The sequence below is a fragment of the Hypanus sabinus genome, chromosome 17 (assembly GCF_030144855.1).
Source record: "Hypanus sabinus isolate sHypSab1 chromosome 17, sHypSab1.hap1, whole genome shotgun sequence".
NCBI classification, from domain to species: Eukaryota; Metazoa; Chordata; class Chondrichthyes; order Myliobatiformes; family Dasyatidae; genus Hypanus; species Hypanus sabinus.
In genome coordinates, this window is record NC_082722.1 from 57,485,403 (window position 1) to 57,506,520 (window position 21,118).

The 21,118-nt window shown below is 43.3% G+C and overlaps 1 protein-coding gene and 1 long non-coding RNA gene across 4 annotated transcripts in view; one reads left to right on the forward strand and one right to left on the reverse strand.

Moving 5' to 3' along the window:
- Positions 1 to 2,275: 2,275 nt before the first annotated feature.
- On the reverse strand, positions 2,276 to 9,964 carry LOC132406970 (uncharacterized). Of its 2 annotated transcripts, XR_009516321.1 has the most exons (4): positions 9,734 to 9,964; positions 7,492 to 7,613; positions 7,281 to 7,368; positions 2,276 to 5,768 (listed from the first exon to the last, which is right to left on the reverse strand). It is a non-coding gene; the product is annotated as an uncharacterized LOC132406970 (long non-coding RNA). The 2 variants fall into 2 exon arrangements; XR_009516320.1 differs by lacking the exon at positions 7,492 to 7,613.
- Positions 9,965 to 10,131: 167 nt separating this feature from the next.
- Positions 10,132 to 21,118, forward strand: part of gan (gigaxonin) — a 115,186-nt gene continuing 104,199 nt past the window's right edge. For both annotated transcript variants that reach the window (XM_059993140.1, XM_059993141.1), the window contains exons 1-2: positions 10,132 to 10,418; positions 20,158 to 20,272. In XM_059993140.1, coding sequence (XP_059849123.1) covers positions 10,237 to 10,418; positions 20,158 to 20,272 — 297 coding nt within the window. In that variant the 5' untranslated portion in view covers positions 10,132 to 10,236. The remainder of the gene's footprint in view (positions 10,419 to 20,157; positions 20,273 to 21,118) is intronic.

Here is a 21,118-nt window from a genome sequence, read left to right on the forward strand (position 1 = left end):
AGCACTGTGAGGGTCATGTTTTTTGACTTCTCCAGTGTGTTCAACACCATCCGCCCTGCTCTGCTGGGTGAGAAGCTGACAGTGATGCAGGTGGATGCTGCCCTGGTGTCATGGATTATTGATTACCTGACTGGCAGACCACAGTACGTGTGATTGCAACACTGTGTGTCAGACAGAGTGGTCAGCAGCACTGTGGCTCCACAGGGGACTGTCCTGTCTCCCTTTCTCTTCACCACTTACACCTCGGATTTCAACTACAACACAGAGTCTTGCCATCTTCAGAAGTTTTCTGATGACTCTGCCATAGTTGGATGCATCAGCAAGGGAAATGAAGCGGAGTACAGGGCTACAGTGCGAAACTTTGTCACCTGGTGCGAGCAGAATCATCTGCAGCTTAATGTGAAAAAGACTAGTGGAGCTGGTGGTGGACCTAAGGAGGGCTAAGGCACCGGTGACCCCTGTTTCCATCCAAGGGGTCAGTGTGGACATAGTGGAGGATTACAAATACCTGGGGATACGAATGGACAAAAAAATGGACTGGTCAAAGAACACTGAGGCTGTCTACAAGAAGGGTCAGAGCCGTCTCTATTTCCTGAGGAGACTGAGGTCCCTTAACATCTGCCAGACAATGATGAGGATGTTCTATGAGGCTGTGGTGGCCAGTGCTATCATGTTTGCTGTTGTGTGCTGGGGCAGCAGGCTGAGGGTAGCAGACACCAACAGAATCAACAAACTCATTTGTAAGGCCAGTGATGTTGTGGGGGTGGAACTGGACTCTCTGACGGTGGTGTCTGAAAAGAGGATGCTGTCCAAGTTGCATGCCATCTTGGACAAAGACTCCCATCCACTCCATAATGTACTGGTTAGGCACAGGAGTACATTCAGCCAGAGACTCATCCCACCGAGATGCAACACTGAGCGTCACAGGAAGTCATTCCTACCTGTGGCCATCAAACTTTACAACTCCTCCCTCAGAGTGTCAGACATCCTGAGCCAATAGGCTGGCCCTGGACTAATTTCCACTTGGCATGATTAACTTATTATTATTGAATTATTTATGGTTTTATATTGCTATATTTCTACACTATTCTTGGTTGGTGCAGCTGTAATGAAACCCAATTTCCCTCAGGATCAATAAAGTATGTCTGTCTGTCTATCTGTCTGTCAGTTCAATTTCCACTCTTACCTCCCTACTACTCTTTATATACCTGAAAATGGTATCCTCTTTTATATTCTTGCACAGCTTACCTTCATCTGTCATCTTTTCCTTCCTTATTGCTTTTTTAGTTGCTCTCTGTTGGTTTTTAAAAAGCTTCCCAAGCCTCTAACCCCCATTTGATTTTGCCATATACTTTCTCTAATTCCCTCTCAGTGCAACTTGGTAACATCTCTTCCTCGCTGATCATCCACACAGGTACACCTCAAGGTTGCATACTTAGCCCCCCATTCTACTCTATTTATACACAACTGTGTGGCTAAGCACAGCTCCAATGCAGCTTGAAATATGGCAACGACATTCCTGTTGTTGAACAATGAATCAGCCGACTAGAGCAAGATCGGACACCTGATTGAGTAGCAGTACCATGACAACAACAGCCCCTCGCTCAATGTTAGCAAAACTAAAGAACTGAGTTCAGAAAGGTGAAGGAGGGTGAACACTAGACAGTCTTCATTGTGGGATTTGTGATAGAATCAGCAGCTTTCAATCCTGGGTATTAACATATTCGATGACCTGCCTGGGCCCAGCATGAGGAAGGAGCACCAACGTCTTTACTTTCTCAGGTGGTTGGGGAAGTTTGGAACGATCTAATAAAGCTCTACAGCTGTACTGCTGAACATTTCCTGACTGATAGCATCACGGTTTGGCATGGTAATTTAAATGCACAGAGACTTAACAGGCTGTAGAGAGTAGTGGGCTCTGTCCAATGCATCATTGGCACAGCCATCCCTACCACCAGTAGTACTTACAGAAAGTTCTGCCTCAAGAAGGCAGCATCTACCATCAAATATTGTCACCATCTGGCCCATTCCATCTTTTCAGTTACAATCAGGCTTGGAGTTCCACACTACCAAATGTAAGAACAGCTACTCCCTCGACCTTTCATTTCTTGAACCAACAAGCAAAATCCTAATCACCACTACAGTTTAGCAACACTATGACCACTCTGATCACTTTGCACTAAAATTAATGTTTTTGTTCTAACATTTTTTAATAAAAATTGTGTTTTTATTTTCTTGTGAAGGCTGCTTAAATGCTACGTTCTTGAGATGCTGCTGCAAGCAAGTTTATTAACCAAAGTTCCAGATATATTATCAAAGTACATATATGTCAGTATATTCTACCATGAGATTCATTTTCTTGTGGGTATACAGAGTAGACACAAAGAAACACCATACAGTCAAAGAAAAATTACACAGAAGCTAAAACATATACCCATTGTGCAAATAAAAGACAAATTGTGTAAATACAAAAAAAAACACAAAATAATAATACTGGGAACAATGCTGCCCTCTCCTACATCTCCTCCACTTCCCAGACATTCGTGCTCACCTGATCTTCCCACCGTATTGAACGGTGACAGAGTTTCTCCTGGCCTTACCTACCACCCCATGAGCATCTGCACTCAGCACATTTGGATAATAAACCACCATCTCCAAAGGGATCCTACGACCAAACACATCTTTAACCACAAACTCCCCACCTTGCCCCACCACCATTCTCAGCATTTCTCAGAGAGTGCTCCCTCTGTGATACATTGTCCATTTGTCCCTCCCCACTGATCTTCCTTCTGGAACTTATCCCGTCAGGGCCACAACCAGTCCTCCCAGGTGAGACAACACTTCATCTACGATTCTGCTGGTGTCACCTATTGTATCCTGTGCTCCTCTAAACTGGTGAAACCCGTCGTAAAATGGGGGACCACTTCGCCGAGCACCCCGCTTCATCCATCCACCAAAAGCAGGACTTCCCAGTGGCTCAGCATTTTAATCCGAATTCCCATTCCTCTTCTGACATGTCCGTCCACAGCCTCCGCTTGTGCCACGATGAGGCCACCTCAGGGTGGAGGAGCGACATTTTATATTCCAACAGGGTAGCCCCAACTGATGGCATGAATATCGATTTTTCCTTCTAGTAAAATAAATTTTCCTTCCCCTCCCCTCTTCTATTCCCCACTCTGTCCTCTTTTCTCTTCTTCCCTGCATATCACCTCCCCCGGTGCCTCTTCTCCTTCCCTTTCTCCTACGGTCCACTCTCCTCTCCTATCAGATTCCTTCATCTCCAGCCCTTTACCTGTCCTATCCACCTTGCTAAAACCTATCACCTTCTAGCTATCCTTCTTCCCCACACCCCACCTTTTCATTCTGGCATCTTCCCCCTTCCTTTCCAGTCCTGAAGAAAAGACTCAGCCTGAAGCATTCACTGTTTGCTCATTTTCTTGGATGCCGCCTGACCTGCTGAGTTCCTCCAGCATTTAGTGTGTGTTGTGTCGGAAAATAAGTTGTATAGTCCTTGAAACTGAGTCCATAGCTTATGGAATCAGTTCAGAACTGAGATAAGTGAAGGTATCCACACTAGTTCAGGAGCCTGATGGTTGAAAGGTAATAACTGTCTCTGAACTGGTGGCATGGGACCTAAAGCTCCTGTGCCTCCTTCTTGTTGGCAATTGCGAGAAGAGAGCGTGGCACGGATGGTGGGGGTCCTTGATGATGGATGCTGCTTTCTTGTGTAGTGCTCCTTGTTGATGTGCTCATTTGTGGGGAGGGCTTTTCCTAAGATGGACTGTGCATATCCACTACATAATATAGGCTTTTCTGATCGTGGGCATTAGTGATTCTATACCATGATACAACCAGATGGGATATTCTCTACTGTGCATCTACAGGCTTTTGTAAAAGTTTTAGGTGACATATCAAATCCGGTCAAGCTTCTAAGAAAGTAGAAGCTCTGCTGTTCCTTCTCTGTAATGGCATTAACGTGCTGGTCCCAGGACAGATCCTCTGAAAAGAAAATGCCAATTAATTTAAAGTTACTGACCCTTTCCAATATGGATCCCCTGATGAAAACTGGCTCATAAACTTCTGGTTTCCCCCTCCTGTAGTCAATTATCAGCTCTTCGGTTTTGCTGACGTTGAGTAAGAGGTTGTTGTTGTGGCATATAGAGGGAGTTTTCAATCTCCCTTCCATATACTGATTTGTCACCACCTTTGACTCAGTCAATAACCGTGGTGTCGTCAGCAAACTTGAAGGTGGCACTGGAGTCTGTACTTAGCCTCACAGTAATAAATATAAAGTGAGTAGAGAAGGGGAACTATGCACACAACCTAGTGGTGCCCCCTGTGTTCATGAGACTGTAGAGATGTTTTTGCCAATCTGAACTGATTGTGGTCTGCAAGCGATGAAATCGAGGATCCAATTGCACAAAGAGGTATCGAGGTCGATATCCTGGAGTTTATGAATTTGTTTTGAGGGGATGATGGTGTTGAATGCAGAGCTGTAATCAATAAAGGCATCTTCACTGCCCAGATGTTCCAGGACTGAGTGAAGAGCCAGTGAAATACCATTTGCTGTTGATCTGTTGTGACGGTAGGCAGATTGGAGTGGTCCAAGTCATTGCTCAGGCAGGAGTTGATATGTTTTGTGACCAACCTCTCAATAACTTCATCGCAGTGGATGCAAGTGCTACTGGACAATCATCACTGAGCAGTTTACAAAGTTTCTCTTAGGCACTGGTGTAATTGAGGCCTGGTTGAAGCAGGTGGGTACCATAGACCGCCAAAGCGGGAGGTTAAAAGATGTTAGTAAACACTCCAGCCAGTTGGTCAACACAGATTTCTGGTATTCAGCTACACACACCACCTGGGCCAGATGCTTCCCGGAGGCTCATTCTCCTGAAGGATACTCTCATGTTGGCCTCAGAAACTGAAATCACAGGGTCATCAGGGGCTGTGGTAATTTGTGAAGGCATTTCCACGTTCAGTCGGTCGAAGCGAGCATAAACCTCACTGAGCTCACCTGGGGCAAAACCTTGTTGTCACATATGTTGTTTGGCTTTACTTTGTGCAAGATGACAGCATCCAAGACCTGCCACAGCTGTCGAGCATCCTTTGGTGATTCAGGTTTGGTCTGGGATATCCACTTTGCAAGTGAGATAGCTTTCTGGAAGTCATACCTGGAACTCTGGTACTTTCCTTGGTTGCTGGATGTGAATACCACTGATGTAGCCCTCAGTCGATTGTGAGTCTTTTGATTCATCCAGCACTTCTGGTTGAGGAAGACTTTGAATGATCTTGTGGGGACACATTTATCCATGAGTGTCTTTATAAAGTTCAGAAAAACCATAGCATATTCATTCAGATCCTCTGGAGAATCCACCAATTCGAAGCAGTTCGTTAGCTGCCCCTCTGCTTCCTGAAACCACCTTTCTTGACCTTTAGCCTCTGCCTGTAAGTACCGTAGGTAAGAGGAGGGCAGCCAGGTAATCAGATTTCCGGAAATGCAGTCTAAGGTTGGAAGAGAAAAAGACTTCCATCCTTAACTCGGGAGTGGCGTTATCAGGGCACCATCATGACGATGTTTCTATAGCAAGCTATTCTTGTTTTTACGAGGCCGAGTTGCTAGCTCGACGTTCAACCCATCTTGGATTCGAACATTGGAACCTTCGCTCCGGAGTCCGGCGCTGATATTATTCCGCCACCAAGCAGGACAAGTCTAAGGATGGAGCAGTCCTTACGGTAGTATAGCAGCAGTCAAAATCCCCGGCAAGAATCTGAAAGGCATCGTAGTAGGGTGTTTCTTGTTTGTTAATCACGACACTCAATACATTAAATGCTTGCTTAAAATCTGCCTTTGGTGATACGTGAACTGGTCAGGATCATGGCAGAGTACTCTCCCGGTAAGTTCAATGTAAATTTTGAAGTAAATTTATTATCAAAGTACATATATGTCACCGTATACAACCCTGAGATTCATTTTCTTGTGGGCATACTCAAATCCATAATAGAATAACTAGACTAGAATCAACGAAAGTCCGCACCAACATGGATGTTCAAGCAGTGTGCAAGGCACATCCTGTGCAAATCCAAAAAATAAATAATAATGATAAATAAATATGAATAGATATTGAGAAATAGCTGAAGTGGCCTTGAAAGTGAGTCCATAGATTGTGGGAACGTTTCAATGATGAAGTGAGGTTGAGTGAAGTTATCCCCTCTGGTTTAGGAGCTGATGGTTGAGGCTCAGAACTTCAGCACTTAATCATTAATTGTTTCAGTCAGAAGAACAAGAGTGTGACAAGACCACTTTGCATACTCGTGATTATTTGTGTACATTTGATTATCGTAGCTGTGCATACATGTACCTGTGCGTACGACAGCAACTTGACTTTGAGCGTCAAATCTTTTGCATAAAGATCAGGCATCACATTGAAGAATTAATCAAATCAAAGAGAGCTGCAAAGTGGGGAGAGAAACAGTTTTACGGATGAGCTCCACAAATACCATTACAACACACAAGATGAAGGAGGAACTCAGCGGGTCAGGCAGCGTCTACAGAGGGAAGTGAACAAACGGGTGCTTTTGTTTGTAGGGTTTTAGTGCTTAATACTAGAGGCTACGCATTTATGGTAAGTTCAAACAAGGTGTGCAGGATAGCAATTTTTACTGAGTGTTGGGTGCCAGGAATGCACTGCCGGGGTGTCCTGGAGTCAGAAACAATTAAAGAGGGTCTTAGATACACAAATATTCAGAGACTGGAGGATATGGACCATGTACGGGCGGAAAGCTTTAGTGTAATTAGGCATCATTAGCTTAATTAGTTCAGCACAACATTGTGGAGAAGGGCCTGTCCCTGTGTTATGTTGATTGATCCACTGTGTTCTTCCAGCATTTTGTGTGTTGTTCCAGATCCCTGCGTCTGGAGTCTCCTGTGACTCTACGGCCACAAAAACAGGTCAAGGGCTGGGTATCCTGGGTGAACAAGTCCTCACCTGACACTCCAAGGCATTTTTTTTGCCATGGATTAGTGAGGCAGGATCGTGGTGGTTACAGTTTGAATTAAACAAGTTCAAGTTTATTGTCATTCAAATCTATACAACTGGATGAAACAGTATACCGCTGGGACCAAGGTGTAAAACACAGTAGATATACAGTATCACATACAGCACATAAAATTATATTTGCACAATAATGTTAACAGATAATTTTAAAAAATTGGTAGATGCACTAAACCACAAAGTGTGAGGCATTTAATTGCTGAGGCTACTCCCAAAGTATTTCCATACCTGCGTCAGGAAGAGTAGGCCATAGGCCTGGGGAAAGTTACACACATGACAGAAATTTACTGGAAATGACCAGTGGGTCAGGTGGCATCTGTGGAAAGAGAAAGTGAATTTATATTAATGGCATTCATTAGAACCAGGGAATGGAGAAAACAAGTGATGTTTCAATAGCAGAGAGGGGGATATGAGAGGACAGAAAGAACCCAGGTAATACCTCTGATAGGGCGAGCAAGATCAGATAGATTAACGTGGCATTTGGAAGCACGTTCGGCTTCATTTTTCTGTAGTGTGTTGCTGACCACAGGACTGGGTCAGGTCAAGCTTGCCTGGGCTTCACTAGTACAAGAGAAAAAAAATCCAAAACACTGATGAATGCCTGAAAAAAATTTACCAGTTCTGTTGCAGAAAGAAAGAATTAGTCATCTAAATTTAGGGAATCTGATACTGTCTTGAAAGTAGCAACATGCCCAGACAGACGATGAGGCATTTCTCCTTAAGCGTCATTTGGATCTCATTATAACAAGAGGCCATCAGCTGATAGTCAGACTGGGAGCAGGATGGGGAAATCAAAGTGGCAGACAATCAGAAGATCTCAGAACTCAGTGGGTCAAGCAGCAGCTGGGGAAGGAAGAAATAGTTGCCATTTTGGGCTAAGAGCTTGTCTCAGGACTGATAGAGGAGAGGGAAGGTAACCCAGTTGATGCACCATCAATAACTCACTCTGAGACGTAAAGCAAGATATCGGCTTTTATTGACTGGAAGAAGGAACTAGAAGTGAGTGACCATCATACTACGTCCTGGAGACTGAGGCCGAGCACAGGCCTCAGATCGCCTTTATACAGGGGTCTGTGGGAGGAGCCACAGGAGCAGTCAGCAGGGGGTGTGTCCAGACAGGCACACGTAGTTCACCACATTCACCCCCCCTTTGTTTAAAAGAGTCCCCATGTGGCGAAGTTTCTTACAAGTCAAGTCTATCAGGTGGTCGAATCTGTCGCTGCGATCTACGTAGCACCGGCTGTGATTGCACGGATGCCGGCGACATTGGTGATTGCACAGGGGACGGAGGTTGTGCTTGTTCCAGCCCACTAGGCGCCAGTGATCCCTCACGCATGTGCGAGGCGCCTGGTATAAATGTGTACGAAACACCCGGTATATAAGTGTCGTGAGGAGTCTGTGTAGGGCCTGGTGAGCTATAAGTGTCGTGAGGAGTCTGTGTAGGGCCTGGTGAGCACGGTGTCACCTCAGGTGCAGGGTTCAGAGTTACCAGAGAGTCTTCAGGGTAGTGGTCTGCTGCACCTGCGGGTGCCAGGTCGCGGATGGAGACCATGTCCTCCCACCCATCAGGTAAGACCACGTAGGCATACTGGGGGTTCGCATGTAGAAGGTGAACCCTCTCGACTAGCGGGGAGTATTTATTGCTCCTCACGTTTCCAGAGCAGCACTGGCCCCAGGGACGTCAGCCAAACTGGTAGGGTGGTTCTTTCTTCCAGTCAATAAAATTGATGCACCATCAATAACTCACTCTGAGACGTAAGGCGAGATATCGGCTTTTATTGACTGGAAGAAGGAACCAGAAGTGAGTGACCATCATACTACGTCCTGGAGACTGAGGCCGAGCATAGGCCTCAGATCGCCTTTATACAGGGGTCTGTGGGAGGAGCCACAGGAGCAGTCAGCAGGGGGCATGTCCAGACAGGCACACGTAGTTCACCACATCAGTAAAAAAGGAGTGGGGGAGGGGCAAGGGAGAGGCTGGAAAGTGAAAGGTGGTCTGATGTTGAGTGAAAAAATAATAGGCAGAGGGAGGTTGTGGGGGGTCAAACATCAATCAATACATGGAGCTTGAGGAACAGATAGCTTGCATTTGTACAATCTTCATTTTTTTTTTAGAAAAAGCCACTGCAATAAATAAAATCCATGCAGATCATTGTCTTGAGTGAGGGAGTATAGGCTGAGAGAAAGCAGCTTCTGCTGTGTATCATGAATGAGGTTGAATAATAAGATGCAGCTCCTTTTGCCTACGTAGAAAGGTTGTTGAAGGAGCATTGCAAACAGAGTGGTTGAATATAAAGAAAGGACTTTTGTTTTAGCCAAAGAGCGGTCAAATTGTGAAATGCTCTACCACAGACTGCAGTGAAGGCCAAGTCCGTGGGTGCATTCAAAGCAAAGTTGATAGTTTCCTTATTGGTCAGGGCATCAAAGGATGTGGTGAGAGGGCAGGTGTATGGGGTTGAATGGGATCTGGCATCAGCCATGATGAAAAGGTGAAGCAGACTCGATGGGCTGAATGGCCTAATTCTGTCCTTTATCTTATGGTCTATGATAATTTGTAGTTGTGGTAGAGGGAATGGTGGAACAGAAAATGAAAATGAGGAATAGTTGAGAGCATGAAGTTATTAATTCGGCGTGTTCTCCACAGCATCACGCCCACCGCTAAAGATATCTGAGGTACTTACCTACATAAAGACGACACCATAGAAGCCCTGATTAGATGGAGCATACCATTGTGAAAGACAGTGTAGTAAAACTTCAACCAAAGGAATGTCGATCCCCCCCCCCCCCCAGAAACAGCAAAGGAAGATTATACTGGTGGAATTTGGGACTGTGGAACCATATACTTTGGAGAGCAATGAGTTGGTTACTTCATAGAAAATCCAGCGAACTATTATAGGACTTCACAGCCATTGAAGTGGGCATTGCTGACAATGTTAAGACAAGAATGTAGATCGCTGGAACTGAAACACAGACGTCTATGGAAAGTCTAGGCGGAGAGAGTGAGGCCGGCGCAGAGGGGTGACCGAAAGGGGCAGGTTTACACAGGCGGTTTCTCCTCCTCTCTGTCTATGTATCAGAATGGTCGAGGGCAACGCCATTGGTAATGAGCCGGTTTGACTGGTGCCGGGCGCCGTACTCTGTCGCTCGGTGATGACGGTCGGGCGAACGACGATTCAGTGAGAGGATGACGGCGGAGCCGAACGGCTCGGTGTCGGTGGTGGCGGACCCACAACACGCCAATAAGCTGCTGAAGAGCCTCAGCTCATTCCGGGAGGAGCCGCTGTTCTGTGACGCCGTGCTGGTGGTGGAAGGGGAGCAGATTCCGGTGCAGAAGAACCTGCTGGCAGCCGCCAGCCCGTACGTCAGGTGGGTGCAGGGGGTGGGGGGCCGGGGTCGGACGCCGGTGGTCCGGTCTGCCGCCGCCAGGGTACCCGTCTCGTCTTCGTTAGAGGGAGCGGGATCCGGCTGGGCTATAGGGGTGCTGCGGTGGTCCGGAGGTCGGCTTCAGAACACCGGTCACGGCAGCTTAAGAGGGAATGGGGCTAGGCCGGGGTAGGCAGCACTTGGTGCAAGCTGATCGTGGCAGCGTTAGAGGGAGCGGGGCCAGAGTGCTTTTGGGCTGGGCAGCGCTGGGCAGGGTACTGGACATGCAGCATTTGAGGGTGGGGCACGGGTGAGAGTGGACACCAATTGTTCGGGTTGACGGCTCCTGGGTAGTGGTCACAACAGTGGACCAAGTCTGACCACCGTGTCCAAACCTAACAACTTCCTCAACCCTTAATAACCCTATGCCCATCCCGCTCCCCACTCCAGTACTGTATATCCGTCACACCTCGTCAATTCACCATTCTCCACTACATTTTTCTTCCTCCGAAAATTTCCGATCCCCTCCAATAACCCCTAACCCTTCTTCCACAATTTCCCAATTCACTCCTCCTCCAAAGATACCCACCGGCTCCTTTCAGAGACCCCCTCCCCATTTTAAAGTTGTCAGTTGTCCTCTGCAGTTTTATTTGTTCAGTTAAACTTTAAAGTTAACTTTGAGTAATTAATTTAAACAGTAGCTGGGTGGTATGGAGTAGGAGATGAGCAAAAATGAAACAAGTTAGAACAAGAGCTCTCATGTGGAAGAGCTGAGCAGACAAGGAGAAATGTGTACCCAACCCAAGGGTGTGACGAGGGTGGTGCCCTACTCTTTGCAGTATGTGGCTTGAACATACTTTTTCACAGGTTACTACAAAAATTTCAAACAATGTTTAGATTTTATCTGAAAGATGTAATTAAGTGCAATAGTTGTGTAAGAGACACAACTTTAGGCAATAAAATATCCCAGTAGGCTGCATGCCTGTAAATGCATCTGAATATTGTTTCTTTTTGCTTGTGTAGGACACAACCTTGAATTTCTGATTATTATTTCATTACTAACTGCATTTCATGTGATAAAAGAAGCAGGATCAATTTACCACATGTGAGAGCAAAATACTGTAGTTCCATTCTTTCATATCTAAATCTGAGATTGAATAATAAATCAGACTACAAATCACATAATTAACAGGGTTCATATTGTAACAAGTTCATAGACTTCAATGTGAAATCCACATGTATAAAGAGCACAGATCCAGTAATTTCTTAATACACATTGGAGAAGGTCAGAACCAGGTTTAGTATCACTGGCGCATGTCTTGAAATTTGTTTTCTGGCACCAGTACAATGTAATACATAATTTTAAAAAACTATGTTACAATAAGAAGTTTATATATAAAATAATTAAATTCCATAAGTAGTGCAAAAATGATGAGGTATTGTTCCTGGGTTCATTGTCTGTTTAGAAATCTTGTGGTTGAGGTGTAGAAGCTGTTCCTGAAACATTGAATGTGTGTCTTCAGGCTTCTGTACTTCCTCCTTGACGGTAGTAATGTGAAGATGGCATGTCCTGGATAATGGGAGTCCATAAAGATGGATGCCACCTTTTTGAGTTAGCGCGTTTTGAAGTTGTCCTTAATGTTGGGGAGGCTGGTGCCCATGAAGGAGCTGGCTGAATTTACAACTTTCTGCAGCTTTTTCTGATCCAGTGTAGTGGCCCCTCCATACCAGATGGTGATGCAACCAGTTAGAATTATCTCCACATAGAAATTTGTGAGTGTCTTTGGTGTCATGCCAATTCTCCTCAAACTCCTAATGAAATATAGCTGCTGTTGTGTCTTCTTTGTAATTGCATCGATATGTTAGGCCCAGGGTAGAACTTCACAGATGTTGACACACAGGAACTTAACTTCCCTCTGCTGATTGCTCAGTGAGGAGCTGTGTGTGTTCCCTTGACTTACCCTTCCTGAAGTTCATAATCAGTTCCTTGGTTGAGGGTAAGATGATTCTTGTGACACCACTCAACAGCTGATATATCTTGTTCCAGTATGCCTCCTCGTCATCCATCTGAAATCCTGCCAACAGTAGCTGTGTTGTTGCCAAATTTATAGATTTAGCTGTGCCTAGGATACAGTTTTATGTATAGAGAGAGTAGAGCAGTAGGTTAAACACGCATCCTTGAGGTGCGCTGGTGTTGATTGTCAATGGCAAGGAGGTGTTATTTCCAATCTGCACGGACAATGGTCTCCCAGTGAGGAAGTCTGGGATCCAGTCGCAGAAGGAAATACAGAGGCTAAGGTATGGAGCTTTTTGATTTGTGCTGAGAAATGATTGTGTGGAATGCTGGGTTTTAATCAGTAAACAACTGCCTGACACGGGTGATGGAAGACCATGTGGAGAGCCAGTGAGATTCCATCCACTGTAGACCTATTGTGATGGGCAGATTGCAGCAGGTCCAGGTCCTTGCTTAGGCAGGAGTTGATTCTAGCCGTGACCAACATCTCAAAGCACTTAACAGTTGATGTGAGTCCCACTGAGTGATGGTCATCGAGGCAGCTCACACTGGTCTTCTTGGGCACTGGGATGATTGTTACCACTCTGAAGCAGCTCAAAACCTCCAACTGTAGCAGTGACAAATTGAAGATGTCCTTGAACCTTCCCGCCGGTTATTTAGCACAGGCGTTTCAGAGCCCTGCCAGGTACACAAACAGGGCCCGATGCATTGTAAGGGTTCACCCTCTTGAAAGATGTTCTGACGTTGGGTTCTGAGACAAAGATTAACAGGGTCACCAGATGCTGTAGAGATTCACGCAGCTGTAGTTTTATTCTCCCTTTCAAAATTTACTAAAAAGGCACTGAGCTCATCTGGGAGTGAAACTTCATAGTCTTTCATGATATAAGGTTTCGCTTTGTAGGAGGTAATGGCTTACAAGCCCTGCCAGAGATCATGTGCATTCAATTCTGCCTCTAACCACAACTGGAATTGTTTTATTTTTGTTCTTGAAATAGCCCACTGTTGGACATACCAGGAGTTGTAGTCAAGTCAAGTCGCTTTTATTGTCATCTTTTATTGTCATTTTGACCATAACTGCACAGTGAAAATGAAACAACATTCCTCCAGGACCATGGTGCTACATGAAATAACAGAAAACTACACAAAACTATAGTTCTGAATCGGTCTTGAATTCCACAGATCGAGCCCTCAGTGGACTACAAGTCTCTTGGTTTACCTGTGGCTGTAGGTTTGGGTATATCCGGTATGTTCTCAAAAACACACTCATCCACATCAAGATGTTAAATTTGTGGCATTTGGGCAGTTGTGGAGCCAATTTTTCAGAAAATTCTGGTGGATGGAAACTTGTGCTACCTCCCCCTCTTCACAAGCTGCTTGGTTTATTCCAAACTTATAATAAGGTGTGATCTTGCCATGATTTTTTTGTCTCTGGCAGTTTGGCCAAAGTAACTATAGATTTTTTAAAAATGTGAAATGCTGCTCCATGAAGTGTAAAAATGTTATTTTGGAGAATTTCCCTGAACAAGGTTTACAGAGTTTCTTAAAAGCAATTGAATTGCATGATTTGCATGACTTGAGAAAAAAACTAAAAATTAACAGAGAACTTGATCAATGTTGTTGGTGACTCTGAACTGTGGATAGCTAAAGTTTTGTGCTTGAAGTGTTTTTTTTTCTCCAAGTTTCCTCAATTGCCCCAAATAATTGTAAAGTATACTTCATTTTGCCACATTGCATCTGTATGAAGTAACTTTTGTTTTATTTAAGTTGCATGAAACAAATATGAAATTGCTTGAACGTGGAGACTGATGTACAAATCATCGTGTGCTGGGATCACGCAAAATAACATGCTTGCTTGGAACTATAACACTGAACTGAATTAACTTGTTGATTTAGAATTAGATTTACTTATGACCTGAACATTGCAATGTGCAGTTAATTGTGTTATTTGTGTTACGTGTCACCCAAAGAGGTGTTGGGGGCAGCCTGCAAGTTGTGCCACACATGACCACACTGTTCAGCAGAAGAACACAAGCAACAGCAACAACCGCAAATTAGCTGCTTTCCCAGCTCCCTCCACCCACCCCTTCATACACACAGGCAGGCCTGCAACCCCTGGACAGGCAACCTCCGGCCTGCAGTCCTTGCCACCAGACTGTTAGACTCGCAGATATCAACTGCCAACTTTGACTTTGCTGCGGGACTCACAGCTCATTGGTTTGACGTTTCAAGTCTCTGATCTTGGTGACCTGGCCCTTGTGGTATCTTTGGGCCTTTACCTTTAATCTTCAATCTTCAACCTTCTAACTCCAGATTTGCTGTGTTCTGCACTTCAAAGTTTGGCTTTGCCCTCTGAACTTAGTCAGTGATTGGGTATCGGCCTCAAGACTTGCTGATCACAGTTATGATTTTCGGCCCTCAACGTCCAGACTTGCTTGGACCTCATTTGCCCTGTGGGCCTTGATCTCGAGACTAACACAGACCTTCAGTCCAGTGACCTGGGGTGTGGGATGTTCACCAGCTCATGTCCAGGTATCACCATCCATTAGAGTTTTGAGCCAGGACTGGGCCCTCGCTGACTTGGAGATCGCTGGTCTCCTCAAGTTGGACTCCCATGATTGCTGATGTTCAACCGTGGAGCATTCTGACCAGGACTCAAACTCCTGTCAGTCTCCTCATTTATTGCCCCTGACCTCTAACTCCCCATAACCCCTGAGTGGTTCTCTTGGTGAAAAAGTTGTGAGCTGAGCACTGTGGAAAAATTCCAGTCATTGAATGGAATTACGGAGCCAGGGAAGGCGATTACAGTGAGGAGAGCAAATGGGCAAGCCAGAGGAAAGATGAGAGGTGATAAGGCTGAGAGGAACCTTTAGACCAACTCTGGATGGTGAATCGGACAAGATCTGGAAGTGCTGAAGATACAGTACTATCTAATATAAACAGTATGCACTGCTTGAGAACTGTAAACCCAGAAAGCTTAAGCTGAGATGAATGAATGGTGTGGTATGATTATTCTTATTGCTGATAATGCACCTTATTGTGCATTGCAGCGTTTGATCCTTTGCAAGAGCAGGTTCAGAATTCTTGTCACTGACGTATGACATGAAATTCGTTATTTTGCAACTGCGGTGTAGTGCCAAGAAATCAAGCTATAAATTACAAATCTAAATAGTACGAGAGACCAAAAGGAATGAGGTGGTGCTCATGAATCATTCAGAAATCTGATGTTGGACGGAGAGCAACTGCTCCTAAATCGTCAAGTGTAGGTTTTCAGACTCTTCTACCATCTCCTTGATAGTAGTAAAGAGAAGAGGGCATATCCAGATGGTGAGATTCTTGTGTGATGGATGCAGCTGCCTTGAGGCCCTGCCTCTTGAAGATGTCCAAGATGTCCTTGGTTGTGCTCATGATGGAGCTGGCTGAGTCTACAACCCTCTGCAGCATCCTACGATCTTTTGCATTGGAGCTTCCGTACCAGGCCACAATGCATTCAGTCAGATTGCTAACTGTGCATCTATAAAAAAATTTCAGGAGTCTTTAATATGCAAAATCTCCTCAAACTTCCTTCTTCATTGTATTGATGTGTGGGCCTCGAATAGATCCTTTCAGATGTTGCCACCCAGAAAATCAAAGCTGCTCACTGTTTCTACTGTTGACCCCTCAATAAAGATTGGTGTATGCTCTCCTGCCTTCACTTTTCTGAAGTCCACATTCATGTCCTTGGACTTGCTGATTGTGACAGAGCAGGTCTGCCATAAGTAATTAAAAATTTTTACCCTCTCTCCACCCTTTCTCTTCCCCCTCCCCCCCATCGTTAGATGTTGATTGATTCTATTGTGGCCAACTGTCTGATTTTTAAAATCCACACCTTCATAAGGGCACGCAACCCTCACCAAAACCCATGGTGTGACACTGATATTGTGTGTGAGGTTGTTGTGACACCACAGCAACTCAACAGACTTGTGGGTACTTGTTCCAGGGTGTAGGTCCATGTTTTCTGGGCTTTTAATGTTAATTGATCAGAAATGGAGGAATAGTGAGCCTATTTTAATGTAGAATGTGAGTACTCATATGGTAATCAAAATTGGTATTGTGGTTGCAGATTTTTACAAATTGAATTGTTATCTGTGACTATCAGATAGAAATATAGTATTGAACATTTTGTAGTTTTGATCTTATTAACTTTTACAATGCATCTCAACTTCACGATTAGTTCATTATGCCCTTTCCATTAGCTCACAATTGTTTCTAATTCTGTATTTTCATATTCAGGATTGACATTTTTTCACATTTACCAAATAATAAATAGATATTTTGTAGTCATTGTTTATTTGTTTGGTGGTACAGTATTACTGCAAAATAAGTTGCTCACTTAGATTCATATAGGGCAGAAAAGAAAACGGCATGATGCTGTTGTCGCTTTTAAAAAGGCGATTGGACTCTTTCCTACGGTGTCCAAATACACCCAGTTCTCTTTGGGGAGGTGCTCTAAAAGGATACAAAATTATGGATTTGGAATGGGTAAATGCAAGCAGACTTTTTCCACTTAGGTTGGGTGGGACTACAACCAGAGGTCATAAGTTTAGGGTGAAAGGTGAAAATTTTAAGGTAGACATAAGGGGAAATATCGTTTCTCAGAGAGCTGTGAGAGTGTGGAATGAGCTGCCAGCATAACTGCTGCATGGGAGCTCAATTTCAGCATTCAAGAGAAGTTTCGATGGGTACGTGGATGACAGGGATATGGAGGGGTATGGGCCTGGTGCAGGTTGTTGGGAGCAAGCAGTTTTAATAGTTCCACCCTGGACTAGATGGGCCAAAAGGCCTGTTTCTCACTCTAAATCTGCTGTCTCCATACTCTTACGGATGCATTGCAGATTGTAACAGCTAAGTTTTTTAAAATCTCTCTTCCTCCCCCAATCTATTTGTCTTGTCAATTATCTTCTGGTGTTCCTTTGGGAAATGCAGACAAGGGACAGTTTGGATCATGGAAAAGAAAAAGCAATATTGTAGCATTTTTGTTCAGAGAGCCTGAGCGGTTTTCAGAGATATTAATGGAACATATGAACAGTTCATTTACATCTCCAAGAAAAATTTCTACTTTGGAACAAAATAATTTGTATCAGTGGGCATGTGTTGTCTATTTTTGCAACATCTTTTTTTGTTGAATGTCTTAAATTCCATATTTTTACTACAGTACTCATCCCCACACCTTTACAGTGTGGTTTCTGCCCCATTTCTTATCAGTCCTAATGAAAGTTCTTGGCCCGAAACTTCAGCTGTTTATTCCCAGCCAGTGAAGCAGCGTGACTCACTGAGTTCCTTTTGTATGTGTTGATCAAGGTTTCCAGCATCTGCAGAATCATTTGTTCACTCTATTCCGAATTAAGTCAATTTAATCATGTAGGACTTAACGATCACCTTACTGGAATGATTTTTGCATTGAATTGAAAACAAAACACAGATAAGAATTTTTAAACTATTAATGTTAGAATCTGGTATATTGTCTCTTATTGCCTTGGAATGTAATTGAATTTTCAATAAAACAACTGTAAATCATCTTTCTGTTAAAGAGAGAAAAACACTTTCTTTATTGCATTTCATTCAAAAAGCATGTGTGGCCAGGAGATCAAGCAAATCATTTATTCCAATGTCCATTGCCGATTTTATTCTGAAAATTGTGTGAGACCTTGTCATTTTCTGATGTTATGATTCTTGGAGAGAAGTTGTTTTGTTTCATCAGCATTCAAGAGCATTAATTTATCATCAGCATACTAATTGACACCGAGAGCTTAACCTTTCAAATTCAATTAAGAACATGCAGTTGAATATCTGAAATTAATTACAATAGAGATTTGAGCATTTAGTACTAAGTGTAAATACTTATGGGAAGAAATCTGGACCAAATAATGATATAGTGGTAAATGGCATTATGGTCATAATCCTAAACAAGATGATAAAGTATCATTTTATGCACAGAATTTATTTCTCACTCTTACCAGCAGTGATATTTTAAATTTTTCACTGAATGCCTTTAATAATCAAGAGCTGACTCAGTTAAAAATGACACAGTAGATGAGCAAACACGAGGAAATATGCAGATGCTGGAAATTCAAGCAACACACACAAAATGCTGGTGGAACACAGCAGGCCAGGCCGCATCTATAGGAAGAAGCACTGATGACGTTTCAAGCCGAGACCCTTCGTCAGGGTTAACTGAAAGAAAAGATAGTAAGAGATTTGAAAGTAGGAGGGGGAGGGGAAATGCAAAATGATAGGAGAAGACCGGAGGGGGTTGGGTGAAGCTAAGAGCTGGAAAGGTGATTGGCAAAAAGGATACCGAGCTAGAGAAGGGAGAGGATCATGGGATGGGAGGCCTAGGGAGAAAGAAAGGGGGAGGGGAGCATCAGAGGGAGATGGAGAACAGGCAGAGTGAAGAGCAGAGAGAGAACAAAAAGGGGAGGGGGGAAAAATAAATAAATCAGGGATGGGGTAAGAAGGGGAGGAGGGGCATTAACAGAAGTTGGAGAAGTCAATGTTCATGCCATCAGGTTGGAGGCTACCCAGACGGTATATAAGGTGTTGTTCCTCCAACCTAAATGTGGCTTTATCTTGACAGTAGAGGAGGCCATGGATAGACATATCAGAATGGGAATGGGATATGGAATTAAAATGTGTGGTCACTGGGAGATTCTGCTTTCTCTGGTGGACACCTACGCTCTGTCCGCCAGAGAAAGCACCTTATATACCGTCTGGGTAGCCTCCAACCTGATGGCATGAACATTTACTTCTCTAACTTCTGTTAATGCCCCTCCTCCCACTCTTACCCCATCCCTGACATATTTAGTTGTTCGTTTTTTTCTCTCTCTCTGCCCATCACCCTGCCTGTTCTCCTTCTCCCTCTGGTGTTCCCCCCTCCCCCTTTCTTTCTCCCGAGGCCTCCCGTCCCATGATCCTTTCCCTTCTCCAGCTCTGTATCACTTTCGCCAATTACCTTTCCAGCTCTTAGCCTCATCCCACCCTCTCTGGTCTTCTCCTATCATTTTGTATTTCCCCCTCTCCTTACTACTTTCAAATCTCTTAGTATCTCACCTTTCAGTTAGTCCTGACGAAGGGTGTCAGCCCGAATCTTCAACAGTGCTTCTTCCTATAGATGCTGCCTGGCCTGCTGTGTTCCACCAGCATTTTGTAGGTGTTGCTTGCAATAGATGAGCAAGTTTGGCCCTTATTATGGTATTATCCTTTATGGATTACTGTTATTCTTGAGAAGTGATTTTGAAGTTAAATAATACAAGCTAATTTATTATTGTCTTCACAGCTCTAGAAGGCAGTGTTGATAATATTATATTCCATGTCAGCTGTTTTGGCCACTTTGATAATAAAGGGAAAAAAAAGAATTTTGACCAGTATTTATCTTTAGATTTGACTGAAAAAGACTTTCTGCTTGGCATTGATGCTGCATTTTATCTATTGGAATCTATGTATTGGAATCTATTATCTATTGTATCTATGGTTTGCATGATGATTGAACAATATTGGACATTTCTCAAAAAAAAATGCTGCACTAAATTGAACCAAAAAAGGAAGTCACCATAGAGGAGAAATCTTGATGTTAGTACTTTTAATTTCAAACATACTTAATTCAATTTCAATGTTGATGATAAAAGCACAATTATTCTTCTGGTGTGCCTGGTTGTTTTAGGTACTTATTGTTATCTGATGCTTATATTTCAGAACAAAATTGAATTATACATCACCAACTGATGATGGTTCAGTGTATAAAATTGTCCTGGATGGGATTTCTGTTGCTGTTATGCGGGAATTACTGGATTATATGTTTAGTGGACAGGTACAGTACCTTACCCTGTTTTATATTGTGTTCATTTTATGTAACCTCTTTATTGTAGTCAAATGTTTGCTTTTAAGTGAAGATGCTACTAATGATTTCTAAAAAAAATTCAGGATGTATAATGTATACTTTTCTGACATTAAATGTACCTTTAATACCTTGAATGGGCTGGATTTTTCCTCCCCTCGTTTATACACGAGCAGCAATTTGGCTTCATCATTCTGCAACCTCCTTTAAAAAAGACCTTGCTGATTTGATTTCAAAATGGTTCAACCATGCTTCATTAATATTCAGAAGCATTTTTACAATTAATAAAATAGTTGCTGTTTTGATTGGTTAGGTTTTATTCTGCTGGTGGAGTTTAATGGCTCAAACAGCATTTGTGGATGCCAAGGGACAGTTAACATTTCAATTCTTGACATTATACCCTTTGTTGTTTGGCCTACTGTGTTTCTCCAGTTGTTTGTTTTTTGCTTCAGATTACAACATCTTCATTCTCTTGTCTTTATGTTTTATTTTGCTCTGCTATTTCCTAATATTGTTAATGATTTAATATTAGTTTGGATATAAATTGGCTGATTTAAAGTGAAATTGTATAGCAAAATAACAAGGTATAATGAAAGATAAATTTAATGCTGATAGTTGTGCAAAAGAAAGTGACCCAACAGCAAATAAAAATTGTTTAACCAGTGATACAACTATAAATTGGGAAAGGTGGATTGAAAATGCATAGTGCTTCTGGTAAGAATCTTGTCTGTTTCTACAAGAAATTTTGGAATAGTGCATAATAAGTACTTGAACAGAGAAGCTGCAAGTGAACTGGAGAATGTTTTTAAAAACTACTCT